Here is a 16,502-nt window from a genome sequence, read left to right as displayed (position 1 = left end):
AATACCCCAATGCCCAAATTTTAGTCTAGTTAAAATAACCCCCTTTTTTTGCCCGAGCATAATACTTTTATTTGCGAGTCATTTCGTTTCACCATACACAGTCTATCACCTTCCTCAGCTTCACTTTCAAGCTTGTTGTGTAGAAGAGCTCCCTCAAGTGGTGAAGGGATAAAATGTTCATTTAAACTGTGGAATGGATATTCGCTGGTTTCTACATTGAGAGGGAAAATAGGTAATTAATTGCCTTGACAGTGTCTAATGCTCCATAACCACTTTGGTTTGTTTCTTGAGTATTGATGCTTTGGCAAATCCTTTCTTTTTAAAATTTCATGCCAAATAAAGCCTTTCAATTAAGTGTCCAGCAAATGTTTACCAGAATTGGTCGGTTGATCAACGTATGCCTTCTTTTTAACAGTTTCTGTTTTGAGTAGTAACAATTTAGACTGCTGGCATCAATTCTAGTAAACCGGTGGTAGCCTACAGAGAAGCCTTTTGTCAAGAGTCATGCAAACAATATCTGGGCCCCAAGATTTTGACATTTGAGAATGTAAACCATTTTTTCTAGTTATACCTGCATGCATTTTAAAAGCATGGCAAATTACTAGGGTTACAACAACAGAGTATGAAATCAGCACTAGTTGATTCAGTCGATATAAGGATCATGACGCTGCATCTTAAAATCAAACTGAAATTAATTTTAGGTGTGATTGCTTTGTATAGTCAAACAATGTTAAGACATGGTTTATTTCAGCACAATTGCTTTATTTAAAGCAGCTCTTTGGTGATGGTTGATGCTCGAAAACAGAACAGATTACAAAACCAAGAAACTATGGTCTCTGCAGCCGCTGCGAGAAGCGATGTTTAAGTTGGGTCTGCCTAGGAATGTAGCGCATCATCTGAGGCATCTTGAGCACATAACTAGGCTGCTTAGGTAGTCTGATAGCCAGATGGTGACGCTTGGGTGGGTGGCTAGGCACCCGAGGCACCTGGGGTCTCTTGGACTGTTGGGGCTTGTAGCCAGGCTGCTGGGGCAGCTGTGGTGAAACCTGGGGCTGCTTGGGTGGGTAGCCAGACTGCTGGTTCCCGTAACCTTGCTGCTGAGGTGCCTCGGGTTGTGGGGGTACCCGAGGCTGCTTAGGTACTGGTAGCTGGTGGGACTGCTGGGGCAGGTAGCCAGGCAGCATATGCCACTGGGGAAATGGTGGTGGGTGGGCCAGCTTGGGTGAGTAGACAGGATCCAGAGGTACTTGTGGCAGTTTGGGCTTCTGGTGCACCTGTGGCTGCTGGGGTGGGTAGCTAGGCTGCTGAGGTACCTGTGGAGCCATCTGAGGGGGGTAACCAGGCTGCTGGGGTACCTGCAGTTGTGGGGTTACCTGTGGAGCCATCTGAGGGGGGTAACCAGGCTGCTGGGGAACATGTGGCTGCTTAGGCTGTGGGGGCATCTGGGGTATGTGTGGTCGTTTAGGCTGCTGGGGTACTTGTGGCTGCTGAGGTAACCATTGCGCTGAAGGTTGCTGGGACAGGAAGCCAGGCTGCTTGGGAATCTGTGGCATTACTTGTGGCTGCGTAGGCTGTTGGGGAAACTGCAACTGCTGGGGCGGCTGGGGTGGGTAGCTTGGCTCCTGAGGTAGTCCCGTCTGTGGCGGTGTAGGCAGCTGAGGTGTCCGTGTTTGTTGGGGTGGGTAACTAGGCAACTGTATAACCTGCTGCTGCAAAAGCCAATGGAGGAACTGCTGGTGCATCTGTGGTTGTTGGGGAGGCTGTGGCTGCTTAGACTCTGTGGGCTTCTGGGGAACTTGGGGCTGCTGTGGTTGTTGGGGCAGATATCCAGAATGCTTGGGCACCTGTGGCTGCTGGGGCACCTGCGGCTGCTGGGGTGGGTAGCCAGGCTGGTGGGGCACCCGTGGGGGCTGCTGGGGCGGGTAGCCAGGCTGTGGCTGCTGGGGCACTTGCGGCTGCTGGGGTGGGTAGCCAGGCTGGTGGGGCACCCGTGGGGGCTGCTGGGGCGGGTAGCCAGGCTGTGGCTGCTGCTGCACTTGCGGCTGCTGCTGCTGGAGCACTTGCGGCTGCTGGGGCACTTGCGGCTGCTGGGGTGGGTAGCCAGGCTGCTGGGGCACTTGCAGCTGCTGTGGGGGCTGCTGGGGCGGGTAGCCAGGCTGGTGGGGCACCCGTGGGGGCTGCTGGGGCGGGTAGCCAGGCTGTGGCTGCTGGGGCACCTGCGGCTGCTGTGGGGTCTGCTGGGGCGGGTAGCCAGGCTGGTGGGGCACCCGTGGGGGCTGCTGGGGCGGGTAGCCAGGCTGGTGGGGCACCCGTGGGGGCTGCTGGGGTGGGTAGCCAGGCTGTGGCTGCTGGGGCACCTGCGGCTGCTGTGGGGTCTGCTGGGGCGGGTAGCCAGGCTGGTGGGGCACCCGTGGGGGCTGCTGGGGTGGGTAGCCAGGCTGCTGGGGCACCTGCGGCTGCTGTGGGGGCTGCTGGGGCGGGTAGCCAGGCTGCTGGGGCACCCGTGGGGGCTGCTGGGGTGGGTAGCCAGGCAGGTGGGGCACCCGTGGGGGCTGCTGGGGTGGGTAGCCAGGCTGTGGCTGCTGGGGCACCTGCGGCTGCTGTGGGGGCTGCTGGGGCGGGTAGGCAGGCTGCTGGGGCGGGTAGCCAGGCTGTGGCTGCTGGGGCACCTGCGGTTGCTTTGGCTGTGGGGGCTGCTTGGGCAGGTAGTCAGACTGGTGGGGCACCTGTGGCTGCTGTGGGGGCTGCTGGGGCACCTGTAGCTGCTGTGGGGGCTGCTGGGGTGGGTAACTAGGCTGCTGGGGCACCTGCTGCGTTGGTTGTGGGGGCTGCTGGGGCACCTGTGGCTGCTGGGGCTGTTGGGGTGGGTAACTAGGCTGCTGGGGCACCTGCTGCGTTGGTTGTGGGGGCTGCTGGGGCTGCTGGGGCACCTGTGGCTGCTGGGGCTGTTGGGGTGGGTAGCCAGGCTGCTGGGGCACCTGCGGCACCTGGAGCTGCTGGGGCACCTGGTCAGACTGGTGTGGCACCTGTGGCTGCTGGGGCACCTGGACAGACTGCTGGGGCACCTGCAGCACCTGTGGCTGCTGGGGCGGGTAGCCAGGCTGCTGGGGCTGTGCTGGCAATTTGGTCACCTGCGGGAGCTGGGGTGGATAATCCGGCTGCTGGGGCTGTGGTGGGTATCCAGGCTGCTGGGGCACCTGGGGCACCTGGGGCACCTGGGGCTGCTGTGGTGGGTAGCCAGGCTGCTGGGGCACCTGCAGCTGATTAGAACAAGATATGTACTTTCTGGTACAGGTCCTTGAGTTCCTGTGATTCAGCTGAAATTTTGGTTGTGTGTCTACAGATTCTTACCTCATTTGTATTTGGGTTTGAATCGCCATGCTTCTCAACAGATCCAACACTGTAAGCTGAAAGCAAACATTTTAGTTCATGCATACAAACCAATTAATTAGTTCCACTTAACCAAACTTACCATTTGCTTGATGTCTCCCTACAGCCAGCAAAGAGAGCAGTAACCATCTGGAGAGGAAACCCTCATTAGACTACATTTCTTTAGCCTAATGAGTTGTACAGTTGAACAAATATATCAAGCTTACCCCAAGAGAGCCCCCATGGTTTTAAACACAGGTTGTAGGCCAGTGAAGCAACAATCTCACTTCTACCAGCTCCTACCACACCACAGAACTGAAAACAAGAAGTCACAAAAGTCCGACAGGAGCTCTTAATAAACTGCCCCCTCTTGTTTAAGACAGGTGTGGGTAATTGAAGACAGGTGTGGCCATTTAGCTGACAGGAGGGGTCCACTGCATGAACCAGGAAAAGTTGGCCTGCATTTCAGTATTTTATTTAAACAATGAACTCTAATGAGAAGACGACTGTTGTGAAGTGGTTGGGTGAGTCTCTTTTCAGTCCAACTTAAGGAGATATTTGAACTAAGAGAGAGCAAAAGTAGGTCTATCTGGTCAACTTCATCACTGTGTTATTTCATCCACTAACATCCACTAGTTTAGAAACTATCTAAAGGAAAGCAGGATAAGGTGAACTCATCACTTCATTGACAGCTCAGCATTTGGCACTGAGCTGACTGGACAATGGACAGCACACCTGAATATTAAATAAGGAAACCACAATATTTCCTTGAGGGTGTCATGATGGACTGTGGTTAGTACAATTACGTCCCAACCTTTTTGGGTTGAGTTTGCATGTTCTTCCTGTGCCTATAGGAGGAAGACAGAGAACCCAGAGCGAACCCAAAGACATGTGCAATATATGAACCTCCAAATGAGTGTGTGGGTGTTGTTTGTCTCCGTGTCAGTCCTATGATAGACTGGTGACCTGTCCAGGGTGAACCCCTCCTCACCCTATGCCAGCAAGGATTGGCTCCAGCCTCCCAGCGACCCCAAGATCTTTTTTTTATTGAAGTTTTCTCAATATAAAAAGTGCAGTGCTGAATAGTCATTATGAAATGAGCATGGGCATACAGTATATCAATCACAGCATGCATCAATGTACCCAAATAAACATGAAGTTAGTGGGTAGAAATTAAGATGGAGGGTGGCAAAAGATGTACAAGAATGCGAAAAGGAAGGTAAAAAAAAAAAAAAATCTAACATACAAAATAATCCCTCCTCTCTGTCCTTGCCAGAGCACTGTTACACAAAGCCTGAGCTATGAGTGAGTAAGAAGTGTGCAGTTTAGTTAAGCTGCACCCAAGGGTCAAGCCTTCACGGGGTATTGAATGCTTTTAGGAAGGGACCCCACACTTTCTGGAACTTCTGATTTGATTTTGAGTTAGTAGGCCTATCTATTTTTTTCCAGGATCATCCATGGTCCCCAGGTCCTATGTTCCCCACTTTGTATGGGGCTGGGGAACTTTCTCCACAAGGGTTCTATGTTCCCCGCTGTGTATGTAACCGGGGAACAGCAGAATTGCTAAAGTGTGTTGCTTTGCTGTAACTTTTTGCCTTTTTAATCCTCATATATTCAAATTTGGATTCACATAAAGTTTTAGGCATAGTCATACTTTCATCTGCCCAATAACGTAGGCTAAGCTTTCATAATGGTCACCAATGATATTTTCCCACGAACACATTTTTGTATGTAAAATGTTAAAACGATCATCCTTCACGAAAGATAATGATTCTCACTGATAATCGGCTATGAGATGTTGTTATGTAAAGGACTACATTTCCCATCAGCCATCACATTACGCAAGGCTTATTCTACTTCCTGAATTGAATTTTCAAAATAAGAGTACTGGTGCCCGTTGGTCCTTCGCCAGCACCGTTGTGAAACCGACCCAGAACGCAACAGTCGGCTTTTATTTTGAAATCGGGGTCATTCATCCGCGTTTCGTCGATCCCTCGCGGAGCCACCGACCGCCCGGGACCTGTGGGAGGGTTATGAACGGTGAGAACCAGGCAGGTACAGTCCGCCGCGATGAGGCTCCGTTTGGCCGGGGCCGTGCTGCTGTCGGCGGCCGCCTACTACGTCTACCTGCCGCTGCCGAGCGGCGTGAGCGAACCGTGGAAGCTGATGCTGCTGGACGCGCTGTTCCGGAGCTTCATGCAGGCGGTGAGTCCGAGGGATGCAGGGGGGACAGGAGAGCAGAGGTGGACAGGTTGATGGGAGAGAGGGGGGACACGGAGCTGTGAGGGTCAGAGACAGACAACACTGGAACAACACACTGTAATCAGTTCATAATATCAGAGACATGCTGCAGAATATCATCCTATGTATTATGGAAAACAGGAGAAAGACTTTCCTGTCAACATATAATCTACTGCAGATAACTAGATGAAACAAGACACAGAACATGGTGAGTCACTGTGTAATGTACTTGAAGACAATAAAATGCTTTACTCTACAGTCTGTTGTTCTATATGTAGGCTATACTGTACTATACTGCTACTTCTACTATACTTGACTGCAGTTTAAAATTTACTGTCCTTTGATATATTGTACATTATTTAATGAACATCCCACAGAATACAATACTATTTGTCAATATTATATAAACCATACAAGAACAGACATGAGTAGACCTGACTATACTGCTGTATGTTATCTGTATGTTATATGACACACAGGTTATAGTACTATAGTAGAATCAGTATTGAACACTACATAATACCTTACTGTACTTACAATCATTATAAGCTAGTTGTTGAGTTGAAGAGATAGATACAATTTTTTTTTACCACACAAGAGAATAAAGCAGATGAAGAAAAGAGAATATAGTGAAGCACCTTTAATTAAAGAAGGTAGCCGGTATAGGACACAAGAATGACCTTTGACCCTGCCACCGAGCGCCCTTTAACCTGCACCTGTGTGATAGGTGGCATTGGCCTTGTGCTCTTAGGACAGAGCTATATAACATGTTAGATTTACCATAAGCTGCTCTAAAGCTCGCTCTGGCAGTTCACACGCCTACAGCTTATAAACTAATTCACCAATGCAGCGCAACAAGTTTATACACACACTTTCACACCCTGCTGGGTCTTAGCCCACTGTATGGTTTGACTGGTTTCTTTTCTACCTTCCTCCCCCTTGTTTTTTATCATCACAATGGCAGTGATTGAGTGTTCTACTTTAACTGTCAGTTTGCGAAATATTAACATACAAGTCGTACAAGTTCAGAGGGTTCAGGAGTCAGAGCTGTGTCTTCTCAGCTGGTTCATGTGTGTGTTTGTGTTCATATTTCCAGAGTGATGTGGCTCACTCGCTCGGCGTGTGCCACCGTGTCCACCTGCTGAACCATGTGGTGTCCTGGGTGGAGGTGATCGACGCTCGCTCCTGCCCCGCCGTGCACGTGACCGACTTCGATCTGGGCGGCGTGCCCACCAGGGTCTTCCAGCCGAAGGGCGGGAAAGGTCTCAAAAGGGGAATCATATATTTCCACGGAGGAGGCTGGGCCCTCGGCAGTGGCAGTGAGTGCAGAGAAACTGGACTGTTAACTTTTACTGGATTCCTGTGTAAATGTTGTTTCAGTTGAGAACTGAAATATGAGCTGAATATATTTAACCTACACTTTTCCTCTTACATATTTAAATAATGTTATAGACAACTGAGTAAGAGATTAGATAATAGATAACAAAAGTGGACATCAGTGGACATCAGATTCCCTCACACTGACTGCATTTGCTCCCCAGGAATGCGCTCCTATGACCGTCTCTGCAGGAAGATGGCGGAGGATCTGGACGCTGTGGTGATGTCTGTAGAGTGAGTTCTGTCCTATTAAAACAAACGTATTCATCTGGAGGAAAGAACATTTAGACTGAAGCTGAAGTTTTCACAGAATCTAAACTGATGCTCTTGTGTCACTTCCAGTCAAATAAGATGGGCTGCAACTCAAAATCATTTTCCCCATCAATTACTTTTTCAATACTCAATCAATATTTCAAGTTGAATTTAATAAAACAGTAAAAAATACAATTAAATATTCCCTAACAGAAGCTCGAAGCAGAGAATGAATTCATTACTCCAGGGATTCATTGATAATCAGAATTTGCGATTAATTTTCTGTCAGTGTATCAATTCATCAGCTAAATGTTGGCATCAACACAACACTACTGTCACGACTGCAGGGTAATGTTGTCTTTCTATGATGTCTTCTTGCTATAGTTATCGTCTCGCTCCAGAGGCAGTGTTCCCGGACCAGTACCACGATGCGTTAGCAGCGTCTCGGGCCTTCCTGTCCCCTCAGGTCTTGGAGCGCTACAGCATCGACCCACAGAGGACGTGTGTCTCTGGGGACAGTGCAGGAGGGAACCTGGCTGCTGCTGTGGCTCAGGAGGTGAATGAAACAAACACACATCTCATGATAGCTGTATCTCATATTAATACAAGTCTATGAGCCATAGCATAGCATAGCATCATAACATAACATAACATAACATAACATAACATAACATAACATAACATAACATAACATAACATAACATAACATAGCATAGCATAGCATAGCATAGCATAGCATAGCATAACATAACATAGCATAACATAACATAACATAGCATGGCGTAGCGTAACATCATAACATAGCATAACATAACATAGCATAGCATCATAACATAACATAGCATAGAATAACATAATAACATAGCATCATAACATAGCATATAACATAATAACATAACATAGCATAGCATCATAACATAGCATAACATAGCATAGCATAGCATCATAACATAACATAGCATAGAATAACATAATAACATGACATAGCATAACATAGCATAGCATCATAGCATAGTGTAGCATAACATAATATAGCATTAGCATCATAAAATAACATGGTATTGCATAATAACATAACAGCAGCTGATTTGTGATCTGACCTCCACCTGTCTCCACAGTTTAGCTCAGACGACACTCTGACCGTCAGGTTCAAGGCCCAGGCGTTAGTCTACCCGGTGCTGCAGGCTCTTGATTTCTACACCCCGTCCTACCAGCAGAACCAGGCCGTGCCTATCCTCTACAGGCCCTACATGGCTCGTTTCTGGCTGCAGTACCTGGGTGCCAACTCCTCCCTGGAGCCCCTCCTGCTCGCCAACAACCACAGCTCCCTGGACCAGCCGGCCATCAGCGCCGACGCCCGCTCCAGACTGGACTGGACCTCTTTACTCCCAGGTGAGCGCAAGAAGCACTTCCGGCCAGTTCTCAAAGAAACAGGATCACCGGGGGTGGTGGGGGAGGTGCCGGCGCTGGTGGACGTGAGGGCGGCGCCCCTTCTGGCGGGGCAGGGCATTCTGAGTAGGACGCCTAAAGCTTACGTGATGACCTGCGAGTTTGACGTGCTGAGGGACGACGGGCTCATGTACGTGAAGCGGCTGCAGGACGCCGGAGTCACGGTGACCAGCGATCACTACGAGGACGGCTTCCACGGCTGCATGGTGTTTGCGTTCCTGCCGATGATGTCCAGCGTCGGACAGAGGAGCATGAACAACTTCATCCACTGGCTGGACCAGAACGTGTAGACAGTCGCACTGCTCCAGGATCAGTAGAGAGCTCCTGGTTGGATCCACAGACAGAAGGAGGAGATCCATCCCTGGTTTTAACAAATATAATGTGTGTGTGTAGGCTAAAATATCAGACTTGTAACTAAGATGTGACACCGGCTGCTACAACGCAGCGTCTCCATCTTTAAAAACATGGAAATACTGTATCACCAACAGGTAAAATTCCAAAGATCAGAATATAATTGCTTTTTAACCATCATGTGCGTGGAGACAAGTAGCTGCACTGATGTTCACATACAGTACTCATTCAAATTACAGCCACTAATCAGGACCAAACCAAACAGGGAAAATCTAACAAAAAACTTTCAGTTTAGCACAAAGCGGAAACAACAGAACAAGGAGGTCAGTGTAGATCACATCTGTCGAAACAGAGGTGACGAGATCTTTTAGTCTCTCATCAACATGTGTCACTGTTGAGTCTATTCCTGACTTTACGTTACATCCTTATTGTTCATGTGCGTATTTGCATTGTTGTGTTAGTGCTGTAACTTCTGAGGATGAAGTGTACCAGACTGGTGTAGATCCTCAGTTAAATGGACCAAAATTGGAACCAAAATGTTTTCAATCACTATCAACCAAAGACAAAGGCAGAAAAACACACAAATACCTTGATTGAATCTGGAAATATACTTTTGTGTATTCACATTTGTGTTATTATCAAATCTATAGAACTTATATCAAACACCTTCATCAGAGGAATAGTCAGTTATACTGTGTTTTACAAGCAGGAATTTAGCGGCCACAGTTCATATGTGGTTGTTTTTTATTTGGTTATTTATTCTGGATATAATAAACTCTGGAAATGTTTATCTACAATATTGGTAATACAAAAATATGTGTGTAGGTTTTAATTTAGTTACTTCATAGTTTTACAGTGTAATTTTTAAATAACTACCTTATTAGTAATAATTAACATTTAAATTACATTTTCTCACCAGTTATTTTCTATGATTAGAGCTCTTCTCTGAGCATCTGATAACTTTTGGATCTGGGGAAGCTAATTAAGTCCAAGTTCAGACAGGTCTTGTCGTGTAAACAGGAAAGGTATCTTGATGTAAAAAGCAGGAACTGATAACTTACTACCTAACAAGCTCGTGCTCTGCCTCGTGTCAGAGCTCAGAGCCCCTCACAGAAATGATCTCCAGCTTTTATTCTTTTATGATGCACTGAGACACTGAAACAGTCTCACACACACTCAAAACAGGCCAATCAGCGTCACTGTGTGTTTGTGTGTGTGTGTGTGGTAAAAGTATGCCAGAGTTCGCAGCTGTGTACACTCACTGGATTGTGCAATAATGTATGTTTGAAAGCATCCTTCACTCTCTGTAACTTCACCCTCTGATGACCACTGTAGTGCAGGGCCAATGCAATGATGATGATGACGATGATGATGATAGCTGTGAAATATATGCGTGAATTACTGTATCACCACCAGGGACGGAGCATCCCTAATGGACTATCATGTTTCCCTCCTCCCCAAAAAAAAAAAAAACTGGCCCAAAGCGAATGTAATGAGCCGACGACAGCCAGCGTTAGACACAGACTGGGTTTTGGCTCCGGGCCTGAAACACACTGAGCCAAGCGCGCAGCAAAAAAAACACTGAGCTGAATGTGGTCGTCACTGGGCTTCACTATTATTCACTAGAAATGTCGAATCTGTAACGCTGACTATCAGGAGGCTGCAGTTGTCTTCTCTTTCTCAAAGGGAAGTCACTCCGGACGGCTCCTTCACAACATGTGGAATTCTATGAGTGATGCAAATTCCTCGTGCACACATTGGCACACTTTATATTTAAAAAAGTGACCATGTTTTATATGCATGTAGTAAAAAAAATGTTGTTTTTAAATCTGATGGATGGATTTGGACCTTGGAGAAAGACTTTTGAATGTTTCTAAGTGCTGTAATGTTAATGCTTTATATGGAATAATGCATTAAATAGTTTTATATTGTATAAATAAGGTTTTAATATAAGTAGGGTCGTGCCACAGGTTGTTTCAGCCAAGCAAATACACCAAACTGGCCCCAGATGTCCTACAGTGCTAATAAAGCCTATAAAGTAGCTGTTTTATTGGCTGCTGTGACAAATCTAGTGGTATGTGGGGAGCAGGATCGCAATATTTCTTGCTTTTCATTTTTTTTCATAATGTACTGTATATGTATTGTGAATGTGTGTGAGTCTGTGTGTGTTTTGCAAGGGGGATTTTTTTTGTTTGCACATGCTTTGGTGTTTGAAAGCCATGACATTCCTGGACTGTGTGTTTTTGCTGTGATTCCTCTGCAGGCGATCTGTTGCTGCACCTGCAGAGCTCTGCTGGTCCAAGGTCGTCAAACTTGTAACGGAAATTTTCTATATTTGATTTGACACTGGAACAAAAAACTGGACAGTTTATTTTGTCTCAGATCGGTCAAACATGGAAAAGTTCTAGTTTATGTGACCTTGTGCTAATATAGATATATATACACCCATAAAACCTGTGTCAAAGAAGAACATCAGATCTTATGTATTAATGATATATTTTGTTAACGATGCTGATATGTATATTTGCATGTGAAACTGAAATATTATTCAACATCTGCAGAGACACGTGTTATTTCAATCCTCTCTAATAAATGCTTTATTACACAGTACAATGCAGCTGTAAGAAGCCATGTGATGGGATTTTAAATGAATAATACAGTAATGTAAAGTATTTGTCTGTTATTATAAACTCTCCAATGAAAATATATTTTAAGTGTGATTTTTATAGAGCTTCTTGTTGACAAATACATGAATAAACTTTTATTATTACATAATAATGTGTTCTTATATATAGTTTATATGTTTACAGTTAAGACAAAGTAAGCATAGTTTTACAGTATTTCCTACCATTTCCAAATGAATCAATAACAAAAGTCACCACAAGGTCCATTAACAGCTGTTCTGGAGTTGTTGGTCATATCACATGATCTCCATCAGCAGATTGACATGTTTATAAATGTTTTTGTTGAAAAAAAAAGAGTTGCAGCCATAGTTATCTGTAAAACATTTGAATGTGAATTCGCATGACATTGACTCAACTGATAACATCTGAACATACATCACCGTAAGCAGGATTTCCTGTTAACATTATTTATTTCACTCATACAGATGATGTGTGGCTTTCTAACTCTTGTTCAGGTTTGATGCCAGTGTAGTGAACACAACTAAAAATGCTCTGTAATAATGACGAGAGAAAATGACCACCTGTTCAACATGTTGTTCTCTCTCTAGTGTTTTTATGTAACCTGACCGTTCAGACAGTTCTTTCACGTCATGCTTTGACCTCCTAAATGGCACCAGATGCATCTTTTTGGTGATTTATAGCTCAGCTGTATCAGTGACTCACAACTATTAAATTCCTCATAATAAACTAATAAATACGTGATTGAGAGTGTGACAGAGGAAAATTGAAATGCTGTAAATGTTAAAATTCTAATTTATGATCTAATTTTTGTTTAATGAGTTGTATTTTTCAATCATGGAATCATTTAAAAATGCTAAAACAGTAAACATAATGTTTTGCTATTGTTATTTATTTCAAACAGTGTTAGTAAATTATAATTCACTTATTTTAGATGAGTTGTGGTGGTATCATGTATTGACAATTAAACCTTTAAACTCTTTATTTTTTATTATTAATAATTTTTATTATTATTAATTATTAAAAATAATTCCATAAAAATACATATTTGTTATATGATTTATGATGTTAATAACAATTATTAGTTATCATAAAAAATATAATATTCCATAAAAGCCAAATGAGTAGTTACCCAGTCATCATGTGCTAAGTTACCATGGATATTTAAAGTATATTAATCAATATGAACATACAAATCATTATTGAGCACTGGTGTTATCAGTTATTTTCTATGGGTATCTCATTTCACAATAAAAGTCTCACACAGGAGGTGGCGCCAAATCCTCCTCTGGAGCTTCAGCCTGAGATCAGTAAATCAGATGCTATAGAGAGGTGTAGATATTATTTATCACATGAATCATGTGTTTTTTATTCCTTCTCTTCTTGTTTTCATCTCATTTCATTTTTTACGAGCATCATAGAATTTAACCGTTTCTCTTTGATGGATTTACACTTGAGTACTTTTTTAATCCCTGAATTCAAAACTTTGAGCCTATGATTTATTCCTCTGACCTGACGTCCTGCAACGTTGGAGGGTCATAAAAACAGGTCCAGAGTGACAGATCTGCCAGACCCTCTCCATCTGTCATAGAAACTGTTTTTTCTCTTTCTCACCAAACCTCTGACTGGATATCAACTTGGCTCTGGTTCTGTGTTTTCTTGGGTTTACCCTCGGCTTTTGGGGACTTTTTTTCTCCCTTTTTCCCCTCACACACACACACACACTGGGATGTGTTCTTCTTCAAGTCAAAGCCTGCAAGGAAACAGAAACCAAACCCATCAGATGTTTGCGTGACAGACTGTAACATGCCTGTCAGATCATGTGATCAGAAATGGCAGTGAAGAGGTGAGCAGGAACATGCTTCTCCTGACAGACAGGTCTGTGTATGTATGTGTGTGTTTGTGTGTGTGTGTGCGTGCGTGCGTGTGTGCGTGTATTTCTGTGTTTTTGTGCTTTGCAGCCAAACCTGCATCATCAACTCTGCATCTGGAGAGCCACAGGCCACAGGGCGCAGGGTTTCTCTGCACACACCTAACACAGTTGATTGGTGTGCGATTGGCCATCAGGACTTGATTACCCAAAATGGAGAGTGTGTGTGTGTGTGTGTGTGTGTGTGTGTGTGTGTGTGTGTGTGTGTGGTGTATCAGTGAAGCAACAGTCAGCCTGCAACACGACAGTCCACTGCCAAACAGCCTGCACTTGTGAGCACGGGTCCTGTATGGATATTCGCTCAGCCATTGTTTTTCCAGGAGTACTTAATCCCATTTAGAGTCACAACAGAGCGGAGAGCTTATTCCACTTATCCCAGCATGCAATGTGTCGTCAGATCAGAGGCTGGATCTTTCAGCGAAAACAAATCAAAACACAATGAGTCATAACAGGTCAACAAGTCCTGTCAGATCTCATATGGGTCAGAGATAATACAAGTTGGGAAAAGCTGGTCCGTCTTAAGCAGCCGTCCCTATCCCATAATCCATCACTCGCCGCTGACTGCTGCGTTCAGGGGGATCCTCTTTAACTCAAAAGCTGTGTCCCAACGTGTTGGCTATGTTATATTGTCGCACTGGGAATAAAAGTAGACACGCTTCCTGTGAAAAGTTTTAAAACACCCCAATTTTTCCAGTCTCTTATTGAAACTGATGCAGTTTAATGTCTCATTATACTCCAAATGAAATGAAAACATAGAACTAATGAACAATTGAAGTTCAAAAAAGAAATCATGGAAACAATTTATAAACCAAATTTTACTCTAAACTTTGACTCATCAAAGTAGTCTTTGGCAGATACACTCGTGGCATTCTTTCTAAAATGGAAATCAAAAATTCTTCCCAACTCTGCTGCAGAAGTTTCCATAAATGTGTGGCACTTGTAGGTTGCTTTGCTTTCACTCTTCTGTCCAGTTCATCCCAAACCAGCTCGATGGGGTTTAAAGCAACACTAAGTCGTTTTATTTTTTTACCTTAAGGGATAGTTCAACATTTTGGAAAATTGGCCCATAATCCCTATAGTCATAGCTGTAGGTTTGTTACCTTTAATTGTCGGTGCAAGCTATTTTTAGAATGGTGGAGCAGAGCCGCGAGCTGCTCAGAGCTACGCTACGTAGGCTAATGGGATTTCTTAGTTTCCCTCATCAAATACACAATTCATCAACTCCAAAACGCTCTGGTGGACAAGTTGTGAGCTGCACATTCACCACGCTATGAGATAATAACGGAACATTACCAGACAGTTGTTTTAGAGGTAAATGCAGAGACTGCTTGATGAAAAACTGCCCCCGACGGGGACGTACATCAGCGGTTAAACCCTCTTTGGTTGGCACCGGCATCAGCACTGGCAACAGCACTGGCAACAGCAGTGGCTCAGTTGACAAATTCATGTAGACTACTGTGCTTCTCCTGGGACACAGCATACAGTTTTATGTACGACACAGGTAACAGACAGTTACACTTCTCAACCAGAGTACTAAATCTTACACTGTGTTACCGAGCAAACAATGTCTGTGGACATCCAAGTCAAGTTGATATCACGCAGCCCGTCCAGGCCATAATCTGGACGTCTAAACCAAAATTAGTTGAAAGCAGACAACCCGAGAGGCTGCAATTTCTAGAAGTCCAGTGACAAACTGTTGTGGAATTTTTAGAGGCTATCATTTGGACATACTGATAAACAGAAGCATTTGGTAATAATGCTGAGAAAAATACATTGAGACAGACCAACAAACATTCCACCAATGTTGACAGGCTAGTTGAGAAAGAGGACATCCATTTTGACCAAAAAGACCAATGAATATGACAGAGCGTATGCCCTATGGGGGTCGGTTGACCCTGTGCTGGCCACTCCATGTTTTCAAGTTTATCATCTTGTTCTTCTTTCCTAAGGTAGTTATGGTATAGTTCGGACTTATGTCTTGGGTCATTATCTTGGATGAACCCCTGACCAGCTGGCTCATACCAGAGGGTACTGCATGGCGCTGCAGAACACTGTGGTAGCTGTTTTGGTTCAAGGTGCCTTTCACTCTTTACAAGTCACCAAACCTGGATCCAACAGGACCTCGTCAAGGTTTGACCGATGATGTCACACACTGAGGAACTGTCCTATACTCGACGACGTACAAATACCCTGCATGATGAACCGAAGATTCAAAATTTTGATTCATGAGTCCATAACACCTTCTTCAAGTCTCCTGCAGTCAACTGGTGGTGACCCAGGCATACCTCTTTTTTTTTTTTTTACCTTATTTTTCAGCTTTGGGTAACATTACCTTAAAAAAACAAAAAACAAACTTGAATCGGATTTCAACTGCTTGAATTCCAGTAAACAACTGGAAAAATTGGCCAGGTAGTGTAGGTAGCATGAGGACGTCACATTAATGTGGAGCCCATGCTGCCACCTTGGTGGTTCCACATAAATAAATAAACACCAGAAACACCTCAGACAGTTAGAGAGGCAGCTACATAAATAGGGGCCCTGCAGTTCATATTTTGCCCCAGGGCCCTTTTAGCTTAATCCATTCCTGCCTCTGGGCTTCATCTGCACAAGTTTCCATGCCGCCCTGATGGGAAATAAGAAAAAACACACATGAGTTCACGCAGCTTTCCACTGTTCACACTCATTTAATTAACATCAGGAAGGTGGAATCAGAGATGAGACACCCTCCGCTGCGGTGTGGACGTATATACGGAGCATGTATGTCTGTGTGTGACCCCTAGAGGCCTGACTTCCTCCCTGCCCCCCCCCGGAGCTGCTCGTTAATCACCGGGTGCCGAGATGATCATTTCTAAGGAAAACAGAGGCGCCGGGAGCAAAAACAAACTGGTGAG

General features: G+C 44.9%; 2 protein-coding genes across 2 annotated transcripts; one reads left to right on the top strand and one right to left on the bottom strand.

The window, feature by feature from the left end:
- Positions 1–805: 805 nt before the first annotated feature.
- LOC146966788 (uncharacterized) lies at positions 806–3,678 on the bottom strand. Its single transcript, XM_085763512.1, has 13 exons — positions 3,597–3,678; positions 3,473–3,519; positions 3,352–3,407; positions 3,207–3,260; positions 3,075–3,161; positions 2,931–2,978; positions 2,727–2,807; positions 2,544–2,660; positions 2,409–2,510; positions 2,079–2,126; positions 1,950–2,000; positions 1,479–1,889; positions 806–1,313 (listed from the first exon to the last, which is right to left on the bottom strand). Exons 1-13 carry the CDS (start codon positions 3,611–3,613, stop codon positions 828–830), a joined length of 1,605 nt encoding a protein of 534 aa, XP_085619638.1. The 5' UTR covers positions 3,614–3,678; the 3' UTR covers positions 806–827.
- Positions 3,679–5,324: 1,646 nt separating this feature from the next.
- LOC146966787 (neutral cholesterol ester hydrolase 1-like) lies at positions 5,325–10,215 on the top strand. The gene is made up of 5 exons (XM_085763280.1): positions 5,325–5,574; positions 6,707–6,929; positions 7,152–7,221; positions 7,624–7,795; positions 8,358–10,215. The coding sequence occupies exons 1-5, from the start codon at positions 5,440–5,442 to the stop codon at positions 8,976–8,978; spliced, it is 1,221 nt and encodes a 406-aa protein (XP_085619406.1). The 5' UTR covers positions 5,325–5,439; the 3' UTR covers positions 8,979–10,215.
- The last annotated feature ends 6,287 nt before the right edge of the window (positions 10,216–16,502 follow it).

This window comes from Trachurus japonicus, chromosome 20 (assembly GCF_045865225.1).
Source record: "Trachurus japonicus isolate A0001 chromosome 20, Traja_1.0".
NCBI lineage: Eukaryota > Metazoa > Chordata > Actinopteri > Carangiformes > Carangidae > Trachurus > Trachurus japonicus.
Note: the sequence above shows the minus strand (reverse complement) of the source record. Positions and strands in the feature narration are given on the sequence as shown.

What these genes read in the sequence shown, in the direction of transcription:
- LOC146966788 (XM_085763512.1), bottom strand. An exon ending in CACCCCAGCAGCCCCCACGG is followed by an intron (nt 2,511 to 2,543) that starts GTGCCCCACCTG and finishes CCACCCCAGCAG; the next exon opens with CCCCCACGGGTGCCCCAGCA. An exon ending in GGTTACCTCAGCAGCCACAA is followed by an intron (nt 1,314 to 1,478) that starts GTACCCCAGCAG and finishes ATGGCTCCACAG; the next exon opens with GTACCTCAGCAGCCTAGCTA.
- LOC146966787 (XM_085763280.1), top strand. Translation starts at nt 5,440, where the DNA reads ATGAGGCTCCGTTTGGCCGGGGCCGTGCTGCTGTCGGCGGCCGCCTAC. An exon ending in CTGGGCCCTCGGCAGTGGCA is followed by an intron (nt 6,930 to 7,151) that starts GTGAGTGCAGAG and finishes TTTGCTCCCCAG; the next exon opens with GAATGCGCTCCTATGACCGT. An exon ending in CTGCTGCTGTGGCTCAGGAG is followed by an intron (nt 7,796 to 8,357) that starts GTGAATGAAACA and finishes CTGTCTCCACAG; the next exon opens with TTTAGCTCAGACGACACTCT.